The sequence below is a fragment of the Sprattus sprattus genome, assembly GCF_963457725.1.
Source record: "Sprattus sprattus genome assembly, chromosome: 4".
Classification (NCBI taxonomy): Eukaryota; Metazoa; Chordata; class Actinopteri; order Clupeiformes; family Clupeidae; genus Sprattus; species Sprattus sprattus.
In genome coordinates, this window is record NC_137923.1 from 38,044,948 (window position 1) to 38,068,962 (window position 24,015).

General features: G+C 45.7%; 1 protein-coding gene across 2 annotated transcripts; it reads right to left on the bottom strand.

Annotated features, from left to right (window-relative positions):
- Nucleotides 1-954: 954 nt before the first annotated feature.
- On the bottom strand, nt 955-23,579 carry ago3b (argonaute RISC catalytic component 3b). Of its 2 annotated transcripts, XM_080836635.1 has the most exons (20): nt 23,015-23,579; nt 19,361-19,532; nt 18,747-18,867; nt 17,915-18,123; nt 17,301-17,437; nt 16,639-16,773; nt 15,974-16,018; nt 15,420-15,507; nt 15,048-15,195; nt 14,488-14,607; nt 14,005-14,148; nt 12,920-13,053; nt 12,394-12,578; nt 11,889-12,048; nt 11,595-11,685; nt 11,230-11,424; nt 7,187-7,321; nt 6,463-6,564; nt 4,427-4,626; nt 955-3,880 (listed from the first exon to the last, which is right to left on the bottom strand). In XM_080836635.1, exons 1-20 carry the CDS (start codon nt 23,031-23,033, stop codon nt 3,772-3,774), a joined length of 2,649 nt encoding a protein of 882 aa, XP_080692761.1. In that variant the 5' UTR covers nt 23,034-23,579; the 3' UTR covers nt 955-3,771. The 2 variants fall into 2 exon arrangements, with proteins under 2 accessions (XP_080692761.1, XP_080692762.1); XM_080836636.1 differs by lacking the exon at nt 15,974-16,018.
- Nucleotides 23,580-24,015: the final 436 nt, after the last annotated feature.

Sequence of the window (24,015 nt, forward strand, 5' to 3'; positions counted from 1 at the left end):
ACTGACATCATTTCCTTGCTATTCCATCTCCTGGTTTCTCTGTGTTCCATAGAGGAAGGTTGTCATGTTAAAAGCTTTTGTAGCGTTCTGTTTTTGGAAATGGAGCAAACAATAAATCACAGAAAGGAGAAGGGAAGTAAATAAGGAGAAGGAAGGGGAAGGGTGAGGGGGGGGGGGGGGGGGGGGGTGTCATACACCACCCAAACCATGACGCCTTCGCTTCCCTTCCCCCAGAAAACACTATTTCCCACAAGTTCCCACAAACGACATCACTTGCACACAAACCAAAAGACTACACACAACTGTGTCAACAGTCTACTGCAATACTTAAATTGATTATTATTAGTCTCTATTATTGTCTTATATTAATATTATTATCATCCTCAATATTAAGGTTTCATTATTATTTCTGATCTACCTTCATCGATTTCTTTTTTGTTAGCAAAAATAAGTGGTGTGCATTACATAGTTTCATTCTCTTTAAATATAGAAATATAATTCCACTCTGAGTGAAAAAGATTCTGAGGAGACCAGGTTACATCACAGCTGGAGGGAGGAGACATCTAGGCCCCACCCACATGTTAGACATACCCCTCCCCTTCACATACAATGCCCCACCCACTGGGCTCCAGAGGCCATTTCCATGGCAACATGAGTGGAGAGAAAGAGAGAGAGAAAGAGAGAGAGAGAGAGAGAGAGAAAGAGCATGAGAGAGCGAGAGAGTTCCTGACCCTCCAAGGGCGGTTTCTGAAGTCTCACAGACGGACACGAGTTGAAGGACAAAGTCCCAGTGGATGAACTAGCCTGGCACTAGCTATTAGGCTAGTGCTAGAGACGACAGCGCGACGGGCACTCATCAGGCCAGGTAAACACTCCTTTCAAGTAAAGTCGGGTGCTGGTTGCATGTTGGCTTCTTCTCACCGGGGGGGGGGGGGGGGGGGGGGGGGGGGGGGGGAGGAGTACAGGCCACACTCTGTGACACCTTGAACACAGACACTCACTGCCACCAAGATGGGGAGATGAGCTCCACATACACAAACACACACACTGCAATCGTTAAGACCCTGACACACACTAACCCAGTGTTCCTGGTGTCTGTGAAGACTTAAAAAAGGTCCCTCTGAACACAGTACCTCATATCTTAGCACCTTGAGAGTGTGTTTCATCATAAACACACAAACAAACACATACGCACGCATGCAGACTTATCTTTTAAGTGCAGTTGCATTTTCATACTTAGTTTTTACAGTTACTCTCTCTCTCAGTATGAATATAGTTTTTGTTGTGTACATTATTATATGTAGAATAGCAGCTAGTTTGGTACTGTGGCTGTGGACAGCCTAGGAGGGCATGCTACTGTACCACACTTACACTCTTGCAAAAAAAGGCAGTGAGACCAAACAGTGGAGGTTTAAGGACACGTTTCAAAAGTTCTAGAGATGTTCTAAAGCTTCTAGAGACGTTCTCCCCGCCCGCCTCCCCCTCAGGTGACATGACCGGAGTGCTGAACCTGTAGCGTGCTCACCTCTGGCCCATTCCACTCGCAAATCCTCCCCCCACGCCCATCCGAGAGGCACAATGGTTTGGTCCCAGCAGAACACCACTGAACTGACAGAGGCATTGGTTGTAGTCTGCTCAGGGAAAGCTAAGCAGAGGCAGAGAGAGAAAGTAAAAAAGAAAGAAAGAGAGGGAAAGAAAGAAAGAGTGGGAAAGAAAGAAAGAGTGACAGATAGAGAGAAGAGACAATGCCCATTTGGGAAAACATGACATTATAAATGCCAAAGCAACCTCTGAAATGTGAAGGCGTGCTCTAAACAGTGCACGAATGAGCCCCTTCTGTAAGGACAATGCAAGGATAGGAAGTCCTGCACACAGGATGACATGTCAGGCCCTCAATGCCTTCAGCTTATCTAAGCTTACTTACAAATTAATTTCATAAAAAGGAGAAAATAAAAACAACAGCATCCAGCCATTTCCTCTCAGATTCTGCTCAGAAAAAAATTCATGTTCATAGTACTCTTTGATCATGTATAGGTATTATCTTTCATTGGGGCCTCCATATAAATAAATATATATATATATATATCTAAAAAGGTGTAATTTCATATATATAATCTATTCATTTCCCTCCCCCGTTGACAGGCACTTGGTCTTTTATTCCTTGGATACGACACATTTCTGTAACTCCTCTGTTAGTCATCCCAAACCAGGACAGGCCCACTTAATAACATTCATCCTGACATGCAAACATCATTCTCCACCCAACCAATTGGGGGGAGGGGTGGTCTCTACTGCAACAAACAGTTAATTTCCCTTTGGAGATGCCACTGCTTCAGTACAATATCATTGCATAAGCCAATCAGGTGAAGCCATCTTTACCTGGACCCACTGCACCAACCAATCAGAATTCTACACAGGAGCCGCGGGCTGGTGGCTTATTGCACTAAAGGAGCACTGCGATAGGAGGGTTTGTTTTTGTTGGGTTTATAGCTGCATAAACTACATAAACATGAGACTTCACTTCAGACCGACACATGTTGGGGTGAGAGACAAGAGATGAGGACTGAGCTTTTAAGTACAGTAAGGACCAGCTGCAAGCTTTCAGTTACTGACAAGCAGCCATGGCTGGCCAGACGTTGACTGCCATCACATCGTGGAGACTATCTGCCCAGACACAGACACAGACAGACACACCCACACACACACCCACACACACACAGAAACACACACAACTAAGCCCAACTCAATCTCTGAGAAACCCAAGCCTTAAAGTTCCCCTAGATAAACCTTCAGGTAAGCCAGGCTTTAGCATCAGGCTCTCAAGTTTAGTGCATGTGCATGTGCATGTGCGTGCGTGTGTGTGTGTGTGTGTGTGTGCGTGTGTGTGCTGAGGAGAAGGGTGACAGGAGGGCATAGGGGTTCCAGATGTCTGAGGCTCTCATAGCACACTGACCTGACAGGACAGTGAGGACATTGCTCACGCCTGGCTCATGCACGTCTTGTGTCTGGCTCACACAAGTAATCGACTCAGAAATTCTAAATAATAAAATAAAATAATAAAACTCACAGCCAGAAGGACAGAGTACCCAGGCATCTAGAAATGCCACAAATATTTTAAAACGGGAATTGTTTTTGCCTAAAACATGAGAAAGAAATGATTATTACTATTTATGAAAACCATGCTCTGCTGTGCGAGCGAAGGCCTGGTAAATGCAAACAGAGGAGTGAAGTCCCAGGGAATGCACTAACCATAGTTTAAAACCTTTTCACCGAGCCAGTGGCAGGAGTGTGCACAGACGAGGGCCAGAGTGTTTACAGGGGGTAGTGCACTACAAAGGCATCGCTGGGACTGACTGGTCAGAGATGGGCCAGCCCTCAGGGCCCACAGCTAACTCTTGGCCTCATGTGTGCCTCCTCCAGACGAAAAGAACAAACAAGCAAACAAACCAACAAACCAACACGCATACAATCCCTCAGTCTGCCACTGACAGGGAGAAGAACTCAGATTGACTGGGAGGAGGACTCATAGAGAGTGAGAAGAGGAGAGAGGGAGTGGCGGTAGGGGACTGGCTGCTTCTCTATTGCATAAACAGTGCAGTGCTCTCCTCCTGAGGGCCTAAATGTTGCTGCTGGGTTGCGCTGTGCGTTGTCATCAGCTCGGCGTCCTGTGATTGGTCACCTTGGGGTCACCTGATGCTACATGGCGTCAGGCGGCAGGAGACTGATGGGGGAGACAGGAGGCGAGGTCGGAGGAGGGCGAGGCTGGGACTCTCAGGCGAAATACATGGTCCGCAGCGTGTCGTGGTGGATCTGCACAGCTTTGGCCAGAGCTGACGGGTCACGACCGTTACTCTGTCCCGAAACATGGCTGCCCTCCGCACTACAGGAGAGAGAGAGGGAGGGTTAGTGAAAGAAACAAATGGGAAGGGAACACGAGGCAAAGGGTGCAAGAGAGAGAGAGAGAGAGGGAAAGAGAGAGAGAGACGGACAGGCAGGAGTCGGACGATCTGGCAGAAAAACCAGACAGTAAAGCCCAGGAAAAGGAAGGGAAAAAAAGAAGGCAATAAACAAAGGAATGGACAACAAAACGAGGGAAGATGTGACACTTAAACAAAGTAAAAGAAAAGATGAGATGAGATTTACACAAACAAAGATCAGGGGGGGTGGGGGAATCCAAGTGTGTGGCTTAGGGACAAACCTGGGTAAGTGAACACATTCAGAGTAAGTGGTAAACCTCCTAACAGAAGAGCCATCAGGCTTTGTTTTGTCAGGAGAATGGCGCCATAGTGCTCTTCTATTCGTTAACCACTTATTCTGAGTTAATTTAGCCAGGTTTGTCACTAAACCACGTACTTGGCATTATTGAAGATTGAAACAAACAACCAAACAATTAAATTAAAAAAAAATCTCCAGCAGAGCTCCTCACCTGTCGTGCTCCTTGTCCACCAGGTGGTAGCGGGCGCGGAAGGCCACCAGGTGGGCGTAGTAGGCTGGCGCAGGGATGGAGACTGAGCGGGTACAGCGCACGTAGGTGTGGCACAGCTGGTAGGTGAGCAACTGGAACTCGTCGGCCGTGAAACAGTTGTCGTCCCACAGCACATGGTAGTGAGACGGGCGACTGGTACCCTGAAAGAGGGTGTGAGGAGAGTGTGTGAGTTTTTTGTTTGCAAGTATTTGTGTGTGTGTGTGTGTGTGTGTGTGTGTGTGTGTGTGTGTGTGTGTGTCTACCATTCCTATAAACACAGTACAGTTGTGTGGAGGTAAATAAGACTGAATGTGTAACACAGCCATTGTTATTCCTGCCATTACATGTGCATGTATATGAGTGCAGGCACATGTAGGGATGGGAACCGAAACCCGGTTCTTGTTTAGAACCGGTTCCTAATGAGCCGAATCTTTGGAATCGTTAGCCAAATTCATAACCGGGTCTGTAAACGGACCTCTGTGCCGTTTGCGCATGCGCGAACTCTTCCTTTAAAAAATCAGACCGCAGCAGAAATGGCAACTAGACAGAAGCGATCTAAAGTGTGGGTTTATTTCACTCGAACAAATGCAAACATGGTCACTTGTAACGTCTGTAAAACATGTATTTCGTCAAAGGGAGGAGGTACATCTACTATGAATAAGCACTTGAGCACACAACATGGTATTAAATTACAAGATTGTCATGTTTTTGATGCCTGCAGCAGCTCAACTAACGACGGCGCTTCATCCCTAACTTACCGAGGTAAACTCCTTAAAATGTTGTATCATAACAGGTGTTACTCGTGTGTTATTCAGCAAACGTTTGCGTTGTTGTGTTAACCATACTTAGCATTTAATTGCTTAACAGAATGGGCGATGTTGGACATTGTCATATAACTTAGGCTAGCTTAGCTGTAGAATCTTCTATTTTCAGCCGTTGGCTTGAGGCAGAGGCAGTGCTTGCCTCCACTCTGTTGGTTCTAGAAAGTTTGCTGATAACACACGAGTAACACCGTTATGATCAAACATTTTGAGGAGTTTACCTTGGTAAGTCAGGGATCAGGGATGAAGCGCAAAAGACTCTGTTAATAATGGCGTTGCCTAGCAACGCGTGCAGCTCCCTAGATATGGATACGTTTCTCGTAGCCAATTCAGTTGCATCAATAGTTAAGTTTTAAATATACTGAGTGCCTAGTTTGCGAATCATCTTTGTTCAAATACGTATGTGAGGCATTGTGTGCATGATACAAGTAAGTATGTTTCAGTACGTTATTGTGTTTGTAGTGGGTTCTACATTACTATTAGACGCGTTAATAGTTCGCGATTAGCCATACAACCAAGCAACCTACAAGAAAATATACAGTCCTTTACTTAATAACAAGGGCTTCATGTCAGATCAGAAAATTCAACGATTTTGTTAGTGCCATTTTATTGCCAGATTTAGTTTATCTCAAGAGTGCAATGAGGGAGGGGTTTAGATTGGACTAACCTAAACTAAACCTGGATGCATTGTAATGTTCCAACAATTATGAGACATTTCCTGAGGTATATCTGCTCTGGAAAAGAAAGATCAGTAGGTAGCAGAGGAAGGGTTGTATAGGGGTTGTTTGCCATTTCACTCATTCATCTACAGTATAGATGAGTGAATGAGTGAAATAGCAATCAACAGTGCTCTTCAATGTCAATGTATAGCTTTAGAGTTGACACTCTCACCACATATGCATTTAAATATTGTTGGTTTATATTTAGTGGCAAGAATGTCTGTTTTTTAATAAAAGTTTTTGGTTATTTATGTAAACATTCTGTTTATGGTGTGTGCAGCATTCTAGAAATTTATATAAAAGAACATTAATGTAAAAAAAAAAAAAAAACCCGTTACCCATTAAGAATCGATAAGAGAATCGATAAGGAATCGAATCGATAAGCAGGAATCGATAAGGAACCGGAATCGTTAAAATCGTAAAGGTTCTCATCCCTAGGCACATGTGTGTTTTTTACCTGTATTCCGGCATGGCTGCAGAGGTAAAAGTCGAACTCGTAGGGGTGTGTGATGTCCGTGTCCACGGTGGTACCTGCAGGAATGTTGCCACTCCGGCCCACCTGAGAGAGAGAGAAGACCACAGACCCTCAGACACCTCAAACCGCACACAAAGAGTAATGCCGTCACAGATGACGTCTAAGATCCCAGCAAGTGTGCTGCAGTGGGACAAGTCACCCAATGAACAATACAAAAGTTAACCGTTGTTGCGCCAACTGCGGTCACAGGCATTGCCAGTCCAGGTGTCACTATGCAAGGGCAGCACAACAGTCTGTAATTTGGCTACTCCACATTCCTCTACCTTCTGACCGTTCAGTCTTGTCCAACACACCTGTCCTCAAGCTGATGTTTATGTCCTGATCTTTGGGGATAATAAATGTTGCGGAGGGTCTTGTGTTTGAAGTTTTCACTGAAAGAAAGACTGAAACCCTAGGAGTTGAAAGACCATGGGGCTTGTGATGGTGCTTCTGTAAGTGTCCTCTATGTATCACTCACTACATCATCAAGCTGATGTCTACTGCTCACCTCACCTCACCCTTCACCCTTCACCCCAAGCTGGTGTTTATGTTTTATGACCTGATATTGGGAGATCATAATACTGCATGATGGTGTTGTGCCTGGGGCGTAGGAGTGCACTGACTGAAGCCGAGTACTGAAGGTTTATGAGTTCAACGGGCGTCTTACCCTCTCGTTACGGTCTGCGCAGAAGAGGCGTGTGTGGTGGCGCTTCTGTACCACAATGTAGGTGATGCCTGGCTGGTACTCCTTCTCCAGGGCGATGCACGCCTCCCGGATGGCCAGCAGCTCGTAGTACAGAACCTGCAGACGGGACACAGGACATCAGACCAAAGCAACAGAGAAACGCATAAGACCAAATCAATCATAATCAGAGCGTTAGACAGGACTAGAGTAAGAGAAAAGAGGGAGACGCAGGGCATCAGACAAGAGCAATAGAGAAACAAATAAGATCAGAGTAAGCAAGATTAAGAGCAGAACAGGAGAGAAGACTAAAGCAAAGGGAGACCAGAGCTACAAGTAAGACCAGAGACCTAGAGACCACAGTGACAGACAATGAACCACAAAGTAAGCAACTTAAGTGTCACCAGGTGACTCAGGTAAACAAATGCACGTGTGCGGTGGGCTGAGCCGATCAGGAAACTTTCCCAATGACTCACCATGTCGTAGCGCCAGGCACTAATCAACGTTACCATGTACAGGTGTATCACGGGAACTAGGTGGGGCTTGTGATTGGTGTACGGTGGAGAGACACTTTGCTTTTAAACCTGCATCTCTCAGTTTTACAGAGAACACGATGGGGACGGGACACAGAGCATGCAGAGCTCCAGAACACAGGGTTTAAAGCCTAAACGAGGAAGCTGACGGGAGCATTCCGAAGCCGGACTAAACTGACGTGGACTGAGTGTGCACGATCGGACCGTGGGCTGGAGTACTGGGATACTGCCGCGATAATCGTGGACGCTGAACTAAGCTAAGTAACCATCCCCTACCCCACGCTATGGTGCCTAACTGACGGCAATTAACTGCGGCTGCCTGGAGTTCTGTGTCCCCCCTCATCACGTAATCTGTCTGACCTAAACGGAGCTAACTGCCCTGTGTCTAAACTGTGACTAGCCCATGCCGGATGTGCTAACAGTAGCTAAGCTAACTGCCCTGTCTCTACACGGTGATTGACCGACACTGGAGGTGCTAACCGTAGCTGAGCTAACTGCCCTGTCTCTATCCTGTGATTAGCCTACACTGGATGTGCTATCAGTAGCTAAGCTAGCTGCCCTGTCTCTACATGGTGATTGACCTACACTGGAGGTGCTAACCGTAGCTGCGCTAACTGCCCTGTCTCTATCCTGTGATTAGCCTACACTGGATGTGCTATCAGTAGCTAAGCTAACTGCCCTGTCTCTACACGGTGATTGACCTACACTGGAGGTGCTAACCGTAGCTGAGCTAACTGCCCTGTCTCTATCCTGTGATTAGCCTACACTGGATGTGCTAACCAAGGCTGAGCTAACTGCCCTGTCTCTATCCTGTGATTAGCCTACACTGGATGTGCTAACCGTGGCTGAGCTAACTGCCCTGTCTCTACACTGTGATTTGACCTACACTGGACGTGCTAACCGTAGCTGAGCTGATGCCCTGCCGACTACACTACCCCTCTAGCATTTCCCTGAGGTACATAGCTGTTGCCTGCCTGTCTACCGTGTGCTGCCTCCTTGATGCCGTAGCCCGACATTGGAACTGCTGCCCCGTCTGCCAGGGCCCCCGGACCAACGGCCTGCTTAAACGTGTGGACTTGATGCGAGTGACTCACCCAAGCCTTTTGTGACGTGTGTTGTGTGGTGGTGACTAGTTTACTTATTGTGTGCTCCACGGTGGCAGTCTGTGCTTCCCCCCCCCTTCTGTCTACAGGCCCGGTCCACGGGGTGGTGACAGACATAGCCACAGCCAGCCAAAGTGCCGGGAGCCTACGGTAATTCCCTGCCACAGCCCGGAGGACACGCAGCCTCCATCGAGTGGGGGAGTGTGGGAGACCATCTCGCGACGCAGAACAGCTCAGCTCCATGTTGCCCCGGGTCAACCAACTGTACAAAGACTGCCCTTATTAGAAACTCCTTGCTCCTGCTTTTATTCTTGGACATTAAAATAAATTAGTTTTTAACTGGATCCTCTGTGCCTCTGACCCTTATTGCCGGGTATTGCTCCTTGGGAGAGAAGGGAAAACGGTGGTTGGGCTAACGCCGCCACCTGGTCACAAGTGGCGTAGTCGGCAGGATCTCTTTCCCGAGTGGAGCATTACCCGTCAGTATGACAGAGGACGCAGCAACAAGTCGACCTACGGCAATGCCAGTTTTCACGGGCGCCCCATGGGCACCTAGATTTGGGGGCCCGGGTTCAGAGACACTAATAGGGGAGTGGGTCTCCCAGACCACCTACCTGGCCCGCCTTCAAGGACTGAGTGGGCAACAACACATGCACTTTGGATTGGGATCCCTAGAGGGCGAAGCCAAGAGGGAGGTGTTGGCGGTTGCTGAGGGCGACCGTGACACGGCAGAGAAGACTTTTTGATGTCCTTCGAAAGTTATATGGGGATAGCCGACCAACAGCGGCCTTGAGAGCTCAATTTTTTTAACTGCAGACTGGGCCTCCTAAACTGTCCTCGGGACGAGCACATTCAAGTGGGGGAGGATGTCACCAGGTGACTCAGGTAAACAAATGCACGTGTGCGGTGGGCTGAGCCGATCAGGAAACTTTCCCAATGACTCACCGTGTCGTAGCGCCAGGTACTAATCAACGTTACCATGTACAGGTGTATCGCGGGAACTAAGTGGGGCTTGTGATTGGTGTACGGTGGAGAGACACTTTGCTTTTAAACCTGCATCTCTCGGTTTTACAGCGAACACGATGGGGACGGGACACAGAGCGTGCAGAGCTCCAGAACACAGGGTTTAAAGCCTAAACGAGGAAGCTGACGGGAGCATTCTGAAGCCGGACTAAACTGACGTGGACTGAGTGTGCACGATCGGACCGTGGGCTGGAGTACTGGGATACTGCCGCGATAATCGTGGACGCTGAACTAAGCTAAGTAACCATCCCCTACCCCACGCTATGGTGCCTAACTGACGGCAATTAACTGCGGCTGCCTGGAGTTCTGTGTCCCCGCCTCATCATGTAATCTGTCTGACCTAAATGGAGCTAACTGCCCTGTGTCTAGACTGTGACTAGCCCATGGCGGATGTAATAACCGTAGCTAAAGCTAACTGCTTTGTCTCTATCCTGTGATTAGCCTACACTGGATGTGCTAACAGTAGCTAAGCTAACTGCCCTGTCTCTACACTGTGATTGACCTTTACTGGATGTGCTAACCGTAGCTGAGCTAACTGCCCTCTCTCTACACTGTGATTGACCTATAGCTGAGCTAACTGCCCTGTCTCTACACTGTGATTTGACCTATACTGGATGTGCTAACCGTAGCTGAGCTAATGCCCTGCTGACTACACTACCCTCCTAGCATTTCTCTGAGGTACTTAGCTGTTGCCTGCCTGTCTACCGTGTGCTGCCTCCTTGATGCCGTAGCCCGACATTGGAACTGCTGCCCCGTCTGCCAGTGCCCCCGGACCAGCGGCTTGCTTAAACGTGTGGACTTGATGCGAGTGATTCACCCAAGCCTTCTGTGACGTGTGTTGTGTGTGGTGACTAGTTTACTTATTGTGTGCTCCACGGTTGCAGTGTGTGCTTCCCCCCCCCCCCTTCTGTCTACAGGCCCGGTCCACGGGGTGGTGACAGACATAGCCGCAGCCAGCCAAAGTGCCGGGAGCCTACGGTAATTCCCTGCCACAGCCCGGAGGACACGCAGCCTCCATCGAGTGGGGGAGGGTGGGAGACCATCTCGCGACGCAGAACAGCTCAGCTCCACGTTGCCCCGGGTCAACCAACTGTACAAAGACTGCCCTTATTAGAAACTCCTTGCTCCTGCTTTTATTCTGGGACATTAAAATAAATTAGTTTTTAACTGGATCCTCTGTGCCTCTGACCCTTATTGCCGGGTGTTGCTCCTTGGGAGAGAAGGGAAAACGGTGGTTGGGCTAACGCCGCCACCTGGTCACATATGCAAGGAGACACATGCAGAGAATACTATTCAATGAGAGAAAAAGTAAGAAGGAGAAAAGGGGGGAATAAAAGATAAAAAAATGGAGGAGAGAAGAAGCTCGGACCTGTCGGAACTGGCCCTCTGAGACGCCATCACGGTAGAAGATGATGCGGGTGGGCTTGTAGCGCGTGGACTTGTAGAATTGGATGAGCAGCTCGCGCACCATGGAGGATAGGTCCTGGATGATCTCCTGCCGTGGACGCTGAACACGCACTGTGGCACAATAGCGGCTGGGGTGGGCATCCATACTGCCCACCACCTGAACACACAAACAGAGAGACAGAGAAAGAAAGAAAGAAAGAAAGAAAAAAGAAAGAATATTATTTATGGACCTGTATTTTCAGTGATAATTATTTTTTTTTTATGAATAATGGCCACACATAGACTGTAATGAGCGGATACCGACATAGGGAGTCTTAAATGACTTACTGCAGCGATAGATGGTTTCTTGCCATCTCCTGCAGGAGGGTGGGTAACATCTGCTCCAAGGAAAATCACTGGCTGCTGAAAAACAGAGGGCCTGAAAGAGAGAGAGAGAAAGAAGCACAAGGAGAGAGAGGGAGGACAATATAATAGACAAAGAAACAGAAGGGGAAAAAAGAGAGTGGAAAGAGTGAACCAATTACCAAATGCTCTGATGTCACACAAAAAGATATTAGTGCAGAATTAAAAAAGTTTTTACCAAATCCACATTACAGGTATTTTTTAAAGTCATTGGCTTACCGTTGGTGAGGGACCAGGATGTTGTTGATGCCGCCCAGCTTGACGTTGATCTTGAGGCAGAGGTTGGACAGGGTCTGGGGAGACGTCTTCACCACGTTCTTCACCTGGACACACTGGGTGGCCATGCCCAGGAGAGTGTCCCCAACACGCTTCACCTCAGCTGCAAGGACAGAGGACAGCGTATTACACACACATTCACAAAAACACAATCAAGAATATTTAATGTATGGACCTGGGTCCTTGTTTGGATTTGTATGGACAGATAAGTTTCATTAATAAATACTGCAATAATCCTCCCATCAGAAATGTTTTCAAGGAATTGTATCGCAGGTGGACTTTTAGGAATCTGCTGCTATCGACATTTCAATACTTAACTATTTTATCCAAGTTTTTGCTTCATGTATAAATGTACATACAGTATGAATGTTCCCAAGCTGGATAACTGTGAACTGTTTGTTTGCATGTGGACATCTGTCTCTATGCAGCCTGTCTTTGCATCCCTTACCGTACACAGGGGTCTTTCCGGGCAGAATGACGATGATGAGCTGCAGGCCAGCGTAGGTGTTCTTCAGGTGTCGGAACATGGGCTCCACGCTGTCAGCACCCTGGGCGTACTTACAGAAGCACGGCTGGCCCTGGATGGGCATCCCAGCATCCTTAGAGATCTTACGCAGCTGGTCAGTAAAGCTCCTGCAGGCAGAGACAGAGAGAAGAGATACTTTGAAGCTATGGTTGGGTTTGTGTTTTGGGGTGGACATATGTGTGCAAGCTTTGTGTGTGTGGGTACACTTTTAAAGTGTGGTGTATGAGTGTGCCAGGGCTAACCTGAGTATCTCCTATCTCCACAGTTTCCCTGTGTGTGTGTAAGCATGGTGTGTGTGTGTGTTTGTGTGTAAGCATGATGTGATCGAGTGAGTGAGTATGTGTATATGTGTAAGTGTAAGTGTAACACCTTAGTTATACTCCCTTGTGGATACACAAGTATAAGACTGGCCCAATCGTGGTGTTTGTGTGTGTGTGTTTATTCTTACTTAAGGATCTCCTCCCTGCATTGTCTCTGGGTGGCGAAGCAGGCGATGGCCCACATCTTGATCTCAACTCCAGTGTGGAACTGCTTCCCTCTCATGTCCCACACTCCATGGCTCGGTGTCGCCACCGTACGATTCTACACACACAGGACATGTCACCTGCTTAAGCCCACCTGCATGCACACATATTAAGGCTCACAAAACATAATTAAAATAATAGATCGAAGAGACACACACCTCACAGAATATCATTCAAATTATAGATAATAACATGTGCATGCGTGTACATGCACGCACACACACACACACACACACACACACACACACACACACACACACACACACACACACACACACACACACACACACACACCTCATATGCATAAACATAGCTTAGAAAGCATCATTAGTAGAACAATCAACACTCAAGCACACTCCATGAAACAGAGGTGCTTTCAAATTCAGCAATCAGAGGTAAACATTCAGTTTTCTTTGAACTTCTAAATTTGAATGTTTTTGTGTTAAAATTATGGTTGGATCCAAACTATAACACCCCGTCTAAAAAAATGTAGTCTTTGTTTGCTAATTAGAGGGCACCTCAGGTCATGTACAGCATACAGCGCAACGTGAACAAACTTATACAAAGGGGCTAATGCCTGATGGCAATTAAGCACAGACTACATTAAATTCTTCCTTCTCACAACTGAGTGCACTGTACACACACACACAAACACACTCACAAATCAAAACCAAAATAGCCTATCCCACACCATACTGAAAAATCAACAAAAGCACAGCAAACTTACAGACAGACAGAGAGAGAGACAGGAACACAATTAGAATAAGACTAGAATAGGTGAAAAGGGAGGGGGGGGGGGAAGGAGGAGAGGAAGGGAAAAAAAGACAAAGAGAGAGAAAGAGAAAGAGAGAGAGATAGAGAAAGGGATCATAAACACCTCAAAAACATAAACTAGAAGAGATTGACAGAACAGGAATGTTAAAAGAATTTCTCTCTCTGTCTCTCTCATTCATACACACAGACAAGCCCACAGCAACCCAAACAGGCGTGATTTAATAAGGGACGGTACCATAAAGTGTTCGGAGCTCACCCTGCCGCCATACTGCAGCATGGGGGCAGGCAGGACTCGCCCCATCACCTCCGCCATCTCGTCTCGAACGCGAAACTGGAACTCCTGCACGAACGGGTCCGCTTCGTAGTTGGCGCTCCGCACCTGGGGAGAGGAAGGAGGGGGACAGGCGAGAGAAGAGAAAGAATCAGATGAATACCAGATGGATAATCCAAAAAGAATAAAAGAAGAATGAAACAAGAGTAGGTCAAGACAGTAGCCATGCAATCATATTCTACAAAATCTCCTAAGACAATTTTTGCCTACGATCCTGATGGGTTTGATTCTTTGCACATTTCAAATATTTATTTCTGATTATTTCCAAAATCCAAAGAAAGACACAGAGGACACAAGTTATTTTGCACACGGTCACCATATCATTCTCCGTTTACAAGACCATGAACTATGCAGTACTTACTCCAGCCACCAGGGGGAGTGACTCACCAGCCTACTGATCTCCTCTTGTCTGTCCGGGGCTGAGCGTGCTGTGGCTTTGATCATGGTGGATGTTTGGTTGTCTGTCAGCTTCTTTATGCAGCGCTGGCCGGCTACAATATTACAGACCTGGAAACAGGAATTGGACATGAGTTATAAGTAATTCAGTATCTGGTAGACAAACATGTGTATGCAGTTATCTTAATACATCTCACAATGCACGTCAAGTGATTTCTCAAACAGAAGGAACACGAGAGACCGCAGAAAATAGGGGATACATTCTAAAATCTTTCCTTACTGCACAATTCCATTAAAAAACAAGATAGTAACGAGTACACATGCTCTACTTTCACTAGCTTTGAATGCCAAAATACCATACTAAGTCCGGTGAAAATGTCTTTAAGATTCGATATTTTAATATCAGGATCATTTGTTTGTTATTTAAAGATCACCCAAGGGACAGCTAAGAGAAGGGAATGAAATAGCGAGCAGTAAGAGAGCACATCACGTTGGCTACAGAACGAACCATCCTTGGGGATCAGAGATTTAGAAGGAAGGATGGGACTCACCTCCAGGGGCAGGTAGGTGTGCTTCTGTTCCTGGCCTACCTGCAGACAGGGCAGGTGTGGGTACTTAAGCTGCAGGTTGTACTTCTCTCTGAAATACTGAGCCACTGTGCGTTCCACCGTCTGCCCGTTCTCCAGCTGTAGGGGGAACCTAAGGAACCAGGGGGACCATTAATGAACCCTTCCTTCAATGGATTTTAGCTTTTTACCATATCACAGCATCACAGCATGCTAAACCAATACTTCTGGACACATGAGACTCATAAACATTGCATGACTACAACTATCACGTACAAAACATCTTCCTAAGGTAATGCCTCTCTGAGCTGTTTTCTCTGACCCCTGGGTTCAGTCCTGTTCCCCTAGGATGCTCACGTTTGGTGACTGGCTGGGCGGCGGGTCACGTTGCACACCCGATACTTCCTCCTCATGGTCCCACAGTGCGTCACTTCTACCTTCAGACCTGCACACACACACAAAACTGTGTCATTTAACAGGGACGCACAGCAGCAGCTGATGACGCACCCGCTTTAACAGGTTCACATCATCAAGGACAGAACCTGACTCTCTAAGGTCACAGACATGCATGCACAATCTCTTCTGGTTCACTGCTGCTCAAATCAGCTCATAAGGTACCGTCTGCAGCAGACACACACATGCACAAGCCTGCACACCTTTGATGTCTATGGTAAACCTGACTGTGTGAGTCAACAGCAGCTGATGAAGCACACCCTTATGACTGGTTAACATAATCAACTCAAAACCCATTATCAAAGACAGGCACTGACTGTCTAAAAACATGGGTCACAAAAAGCTACAGGCACATTATTTCTCATTTCATGTTTACGCCGATAGATGGTTTCTCTACGTTAACTGAAACATAGCAGCTGCCAAATTGTGTGTGGCGCAACTTTCTTCAGTGTGCGTACCATGAGCGGAAATTCTGCGGGCGCCCATGATGTCATATTGTCTGCCTAAAGTAAATGGATGAAATATTTAATTGTGTTCTTGCCTGTAGACCTTTTGAAGGTGCAGTCCGCTATTCTAAACCCAGTGGCAGACAGTCAAAGCCTTCTAATCAATTTACAAAATAAATAATGTATTCATAAATAATATTTGAGCTTACTGTTAATAACTTAATTGCATCTGTCCGCTTTCCCAAAATGCTAATATGGTGCCTGGTATAAACTGTCTTTTTAGCTAACATTAGTTTCGTACTTTTCTAACTAGCTAGCTCATCTTACATTTTACTCAAATTCAACATTGAAAGAGACAACATTTGGAGTCTACTGGATTTCCAAGTGTTTATTTCCCGATGGGCAACTAGAATGCACAGGAGAGAACAGCAGCAGCACCTGTTGAAGCTACTGGCCTATGAACAAACTTTATATACTATACATTCATATAACTACACTAATTAAACCACTGGTGAAATTCAGATTGAATACCAACCTATTATCAAAATAAAGACAAATTTTAAACTGGAAAACAATTAAAACCTCACACACACACACACACACACACACACACACACACACACACACACACACACACACACACAAACACACACACACACAAACACACAGAAACATACCTTTGATCTCTTTGGTGAACTTGACTCTGTGTGAGTCTGTGAGCGGTCGTGGTTGCTCATCGATATTGTGGATGTCCAGGACCTCACACATGAACTGGATCACAGGCTGGGCCTTATAGAACGCTGTGGCAGACACTGCAGAACCGAACAGAGAACAACATGAGGGAACCATTTAATGAAAAACACCAGCAGTCATCAAAGACGAATCCAGCAGTACATTTGCAGTACATTTTCAAGTCCTAAAAAGTCTGGACAATAATGAAAAAGCTTCTCCAAACTTGGGCTGCTTCTAAACTGAAATGTGACCTGGTTAGACATCTTGTTACAATTGCACCATCTTTAGAAGGCTATATTATATTTGTGGTCTATGAAGTCCACAGAGATGGAACTTCCAGCTCAAGTAAAGACTCATTTCTAAGTTCTGATGGCAGTTTAGGAGTGTGTCTACTGTCAGTCACTAGCACCTGCTACCAAGCTCATTTCTACACACTAGCAGGGAAAGGACTAATGGATGAAACTAACATAGCATCTGAGGAGCTCTATTCAAATCTGAACTTTCCCCATCTGTAAGCATTTCAGGTTAATAGCGTGCACATGTCCTTTGGTTAGCCCTTAGATGCCCGATGATGGAGGAACCAAAGGGGTTTGAGGGCGGTGCTCACCATCGATGTTCAGCATCATCTTCCACATGGCAGGACGCACAGACTGGTGGAAGCCAAACCACACCTCTCTACCGCCTCCCAGGGGATGGTCATAGCCTTCAGGTGAGGAGAAGAAAGAGCGGCCCACAGGGGTGTATCTGATGGCAAACACAGAGGGACAAAAGTGATTTAGTTATCTCAAGTCATGATATAGATCAATTGACCAAGTGCCTTAATGAATGTACACGTCACACTACACATGTGTGAATATTTAAGTGTGTGTGTATGTGTGTGTGTGTGTGTGTTTGAACTAGTTTACTAGCATTTGTGTGTGCCTAAAAGAGAGATGTGATCGCACTATGTAAGCGTCTGTCTGTGTGTGTCTTAGAGTTTTTAAAAGTTACAGAGCAATGGACACTAAAACACAGTTTTTGTAACCAACAACAACGTTTGTTGTGGTTTGCGTGGAGTCTAATGTTAGCAAGTTAGCTTGTGTTAGCTAGCCTAACATTCTTATGGTGTGCTGACATCATACATGTGACATGTAAATGTTATCTTAAAATGTCAATCAAACCAAACGTCTTAATAAGATGCCTTAAAGAGGGCAGATGTCTGTGTGTGCATGAGGGCCTCACGTCATGGAGGGCAGGTGTCGGAGCACTACATCCACAGCGTGGACCGGGTTGGTGTTGATGGGCTTGTCGAGCTCCAGGGGCTCGGGTACCCCACGGCCCGTCAGAACCTCATGGAGCAAGTGCCAGCTCACCGGGGCCACGAACTTCATGCTGACCTTAAATGGCCGGTCTTTTCCCCCCTCTCCTGGCAGAGTCACATCCAGGTCCACCTGCACTCACACAAACACAGGGAATGGTCAGGGTGTATGGGTTGTCAATCACAGGCTTTAAAACAACATCGATTCATGGGCAGCAATAACTTAGATCATCTAATACTGTGGCCTACAATTGATATGCGATCCTGTTAGACTCACACAATGCAAACATTTTTATTTGAACTGACTAAAATATGCAATATATAGTTGACATTAGTTTTACTTTGTAGTGTATGTAACACCATGGTTTAAATCCATTTCTCACATTTATACACATTTAACAAAGCATTCTGTAAAGCGTTAATGTAACTCTCCATCTGGAATGCTGTACTATTGCATCAACGGATCATTATATTGCCTCTTGAATAAACACATTTAAATACAGGAGAGTTTACTCATAATGTAATTGAAAGTGTGGAAAAGTAATACATAGGTTGTAAACAGCATACATCACTCATCATGAGTTTGAAGACCATAGTTATGGCAATATTTTTACCACAGTGCTGCAGTCTGGCACGGCATTTGCGCAATGCAACATGGGGCAGAGAGGGTAGTGTGACTCGAACCCTTGCTGTGACCACTGGCTCTGAATAGGACATGTTTATATTTGTGTTTGTTTGTGTGTGTGCTTGTCTTACTCCGCTTGATGCCACTGGGAGTGGGTTGGCTGTGTACATGCTCCTCTTCCCATCATAGACTGGCCGTCGATCCCCAAAGATGGTGACCTTGAAGTGCTCTACCATAGAGTCCACCACCTCCCTGTTCACAGTACCACACGCAAACGCACACGCACACGCACACACACACAAACAGGTTACTCATCTACACTGCACACTTGAGTGTCCCTAGCCTGCACTGCACTGTGTTTAATAACACGTGTAACCCTTACATTTCCCTTAATTAGCACTGGTGTTTGTTCCCTCAGCCACACTCAAAATGTGTCGAGTGGCTAGTCTCTGGGGTGGCTGCTGCTGCTTGCTAATTATGCTACTCCCCAAAGCATGGTTGAATAAGACAGCAGACATAAAGTTATGTAAAAGAACCGCAAGATAGAATCAATCTAGCTGCAATTAGAAAAGATCAGACGGTATGATGATGACTATAATTATAGCAAATGGAAAGAGAGAGGGAATACTAGTAGCCTGTCAGAGACAGAAAACCATCTTAATGAGAAGAGGAGAAATAGAGTAGGAGGCCGAGGGGGTGGGGTCTGTGTTGGGGTGGGGTCTGTGTTGGGGCGGGGGAAACTTGCCGGTTGACGCGGCGAGGGCACTTTTCAGGCTTGATGTCCACCTCGTACAGGTAGACGTCCATCTTGGGGATGTCCACCTGGAAGCAGTTGGCCAGCAGCCGGATGGGCTTCCCCATGGTGCCATAGCCTGGCCGCCGAGGCACGGTAAACAGGGACTGCGCCGGAACCACCGCTGGGAGAGAGAGCAAGAGAAAGAAAAGACAAAGAGAGGAAGGGAGACAGAGAAAAGGACAGAGACAGGTTAATCTGATGTTTAGAACCTCTAAAAATAACGTTCTTCAGGCCGCTGACAGAGTGATTGAGATCACTAGGAAGACATGGAAAAGCACAACTTCTGCAGGCAGTGACACAAATAGCACATTGTGTTTCATATGGCGGTGATACATCACCTTTGGGTTAACACTAGAAGCTACATATTAACACTGCTCGTATCTGCACTTAGGCTGCAGGCTGGCCCTTTTATGCTGTATCACCCCTTAAAGGAAGTCGCTCATTTTGATCCATCATTCCGTTTCTCTACCCAAAGCTCTGGCTCAGATCATGTGTGAACACCAGACTACGAGGTTTAAGATTGAGTACACCGATTTACTTTCCTTCTGGTCACTTCATAAGTAATACTACTTCCATGTTTATACTGACAGATATTTGAAGTTATTAGGGTTCCCTTCCCACCCATTTTCACTGACAACATGGCAAAACTTTTCAAAGACCTTTCACAAACTACAAGTACTACACAAAATTGCATACCTAGTCATTGAGTAAAAATGAAAACAACTTTTTTTTTATTCCTTTTGTTATAGTCTAGTCAAGCTATGTTGATTCAAGTAGATGCCATCATGCTGCAGACATTCTCACTGCGAAACATTATAATAACATAGTTGATATATTAGACCTAAACTACACACAACAAAATCAACTTTCATGACTTTTCAAAAACGTTTCTGGAACTCAATACATTAACTGAATTTCATCACTTTTTTCAGGCCTCCCATACCTGAATTTTTCAGGATTCCCATACCTGTGGGAACCGTCGGTCATGTGTTAAATGTGGGTCATGTGGCTGATGGTTTGTAGCATTGAGAATACAAAAGATCACAAACAGATCAGTAGGGGCTGGTAAGACAAGTTACCTGTCAGCTGAGGTACCTTTGTGCTTTCTGAACAGGTGCTCAACTGTGAGGGAAGACTAATTTTCAATGCCCACACACACACACCTCTTACCTCCTCCTCCTCACATGTTCTCCTGAGGCATAACCATGACAACAGCACCTATGTGGATGGCTGCCTCTCCATAGCAACACAATCACTCCAACCAGCAAGGAGGAACAGGTGTATTCCAGCCTCTTAAGCAGTACATGTGTGTGAATTCATATGCACACTCTCAAAACTATTTCAGTACAATCCACAAAGATTCCTCTGTTGCGATGCTTAATATAGACCTTGAACAAGCTACTCAGTCTAAACTGGGTTTCAAGGTCAACACATCCAGTTCCTGCAAACTGCAGCATATGGAAAGTAAAACAAAAAGTAAAATAAAGAAATGTGGGAGAAAACTGAAGTTTTCAAACTCTTCCTTTCAAGGCGATATTCATTAACCACAACACTGGCGCGGTTGCTTGAGTTTAAATCTGCTCTCAGTGTCTCTGTACTGCACTCGCCCCCCCCTCACAGTGAGATTACAGCTACATCAGAGGTGTATGATCATGCATGCATGAAGTGCATGAGGGCATCAAGTTTTTAACTGCCAAAGAAGATCAAATTCACTGGTTCTCCTCTATGCTGTCTGAGCAGAGAGTGAGTGTAATTTAAATTCAATAACACAGACAACATTCTGCAAAAAAAAGGCACAAGCTTTTTAGTCAAATTCCAACTTCAATTGAGCCACCCAATGTCCCATTACCATAATATTTGAAGCCCCCAGTTTACAAGAGCAGTCACTAAAGTCATAAGAAAGGGATTTCTAAACTGGTAAGAACACGATGTGCATAAAAACTGGAAGGATTGAGTTGACTGACGAGGCTATGGGCGTTGTTCATCCCAAATTATGATTTGCACAAAGTATTTGAAATTACATTTTGTCTCATGATACGGACTGATATACCAAGCTGGGTATTCTTAATGGCATTGTCATGGCAACAGCTTTTGCAAGGGGCACACCTGCCGGAACAACACCCTGCGTGTGACAGCCGAATCGCATTTACGTGAGTGACGTGGCCATAATTCTAACATAGAAAAACCACACACACATAACATTGGGTGACTGGTGGAAACCACCACACCAACTGCCACACTCATGTGTTTGCTGAACCTGAACGCCGGATAAGCCCAGTTTCCGGAAACACCATTCATGATTCCTTTTCGCATATTAATCACTGGAACAGGCACGATTATCTGTGCAGGCCTCAACATTAACAATTGCCCGCGGCAACCAAATTGAGACAAGTGGCAACCATTTCATCAACCCTGGTTGCCTCTTGTTGAAACCGAATTTTCATGATATTCATGAATAAAATTAATGTTTCAGAGATATTCGAACGTGGTCGTTTGGCACCTTAATGTAGCCTAAACCACCGGTTAATTCATAATACTAATCCCCACTTGTCAAAATGATACCTGCTGCTTAACAAACTTGGGCTCACAACGTGGCTGTTTGTTGCAGTAACTAACTTGAAGCATGACAGGAGGTAGCATCTTAGGCTGTAACGTATACATCCAAAGATCTTCGATCTTACTTTTGTTATGTGAGCAATCAAACCGCTTTCAGAAACGGTTATGGTGAAATACATTCTAACTCTAGTGTATTTCACAAATGAAATACGCAATAATGTCAGATTAAGTACAATCCGTAATGGATAACCAATTGCCATTCTCACTTAGCCGTAAATATTCGATGTGTCTTCATTCCCACATGAAATGGCATATTAGAGCGTGAACCTCTGAGAGATGAGGCAGCACTGCAAATATTTCTAGTATGGTGACTAAAATAGAACAATAATTCATGACACAGTCATAGTAAAGGTCCCACGCCAGTTAACCTCGCTATCTATCCATCTTAGGGAACCATCTTAAAAACTGCCAGTTGTTAGGATGTGTCCATGTGAACCAATTAACTGCAAAGTTAAAGTTATGTATTTGAGGGTCCAGTAGAGAAGCTGCACATACCCTGATTAAACACCCCAATTCAATTGAGGAGACCAACTAGATAGATATCTAGTGGCAATCATTTCGTGCAAATGGTTCTTTGCTATTTAAACTGTTTTGTATTCAAATACTATTTGGTCTAAATAACTACTAGCACACACACATACACATTCACACTCGAGTGTATGTATACGAACTCAATAATGGCAACCATTTAGACGGATTTGACAACCAAGCGCTCGTGCCTGGTTGGCAAGTTTAGCGAACACTTTTTAGAGCTAATATTGAGCCCTGCTGTGCTTTTTTGGTTGTACAGAAAACTCTTGTATATTTCCATTTAACGACACCATCTCAGTGAATTCACTCGAACGTTGATCTATTCACAATTAACAAAATTACTAAACTAGACGTAGCTAGTTTAGGCCTCTGGAACGACGACCGAAACTTTACGAACTGATTTTCTTCTCGTGTCTAGTGGACGATGCAAAAGGTGAGCATAAAGCATAACGTTACCTGTAGTGCTGATTTCCATTCATGAGGTCTCTGTCCGGATACTTCCCGGCTCTCAATGATCGAACTCGGCTTAAGTTTCCCTTACGTTACTCAACGCTACTGCTCCGGTGTCGCAGGTCCACTGCACGACGCCTTCCTACAGACGACTCCCCGGCTTCTGTCGTTGGTGTGAAAAACGGGCCGCTTGGGGGGTCCGCTTGGCCGGAGGTCCACCCGGCCCCCGTCTTTGCCAACAGGCACAGGCTTCCCGACGTATTTCTTTCCGTCTGTCGAGGTTCCGTAATTGCTCCCAGCTGACAACCAATGCCTTCCAACAGACTCCCTTGAGTCTCTGGAAATATTTGTAAAGCTAGTTTAGTTAGCCAGCTAAGTTAGCTACCTCGGGCAATTTCTGGGCGGTTGCTGAAGCGGATCTACCGAGCTAACGAACGTTAGACGATTTAAACCACAGTGACAGAGAGGAGAGGGAGTAGCCGGGAAACTAAATGTTGCGTTCACAAGACCGAAAATGTCCCTTAGTCGGTCTTGGGCCTTGTTGTCTCCGGCAGTCCTCCCGGTCCTCTCGCTCCTGTAACCGGTTTGGCTTTTCTCCCTCTCCCCGTCAGGGAATTCCTACAGGAAATACCAACTTCCGAAATTCTCGTCACTTCCGGGAGTCAGATGTCAAACATGAGCCACCCATGTCCATCTGTTAATTGATGTGTTCTCTCAGAACACATGATGCACATATATTATCTATTAATATGGGTATTACCTTGATGCCTCGCTGACTTTTTTTAGGCATAAGTCACAAATAAATGGAAGGCACTATTTCTGCACAAATCCACAGCACAGAGATACAAGCTGACATTGAAGTCACTCTGGCTTGCACCAACTTGCCACAGTTTCATTCCAGTTGACTGCCTTCAAACTGGAACTCACATTCATAACTCAGGATTTTGTTTTCGAATATGTCATAACATTGTCCATTCTAAAATGGCTACATATATCCGTTAATGTTA

Excerpts from the sequence above, each read along its gene's own strand:
- ago3b (XM_080836635.1), bottom strand. Across the intron at positions 12,049-12,393 it reads CGGAAAGACCCCTGTGTACG|CTGAGGTGAAGCGTGTTGGG; the intron begins GTAAGGGATGCA and ends CTGTCCTTGCAG. Across the intron at positions 11,686-11,888 it reads ATCCTGGTCCCTCACCAACG|GCCCTCTGTTTTTCAGCAGC; the intron begins GTAAGCCAATGA and ends TCTCTCTTTCAG.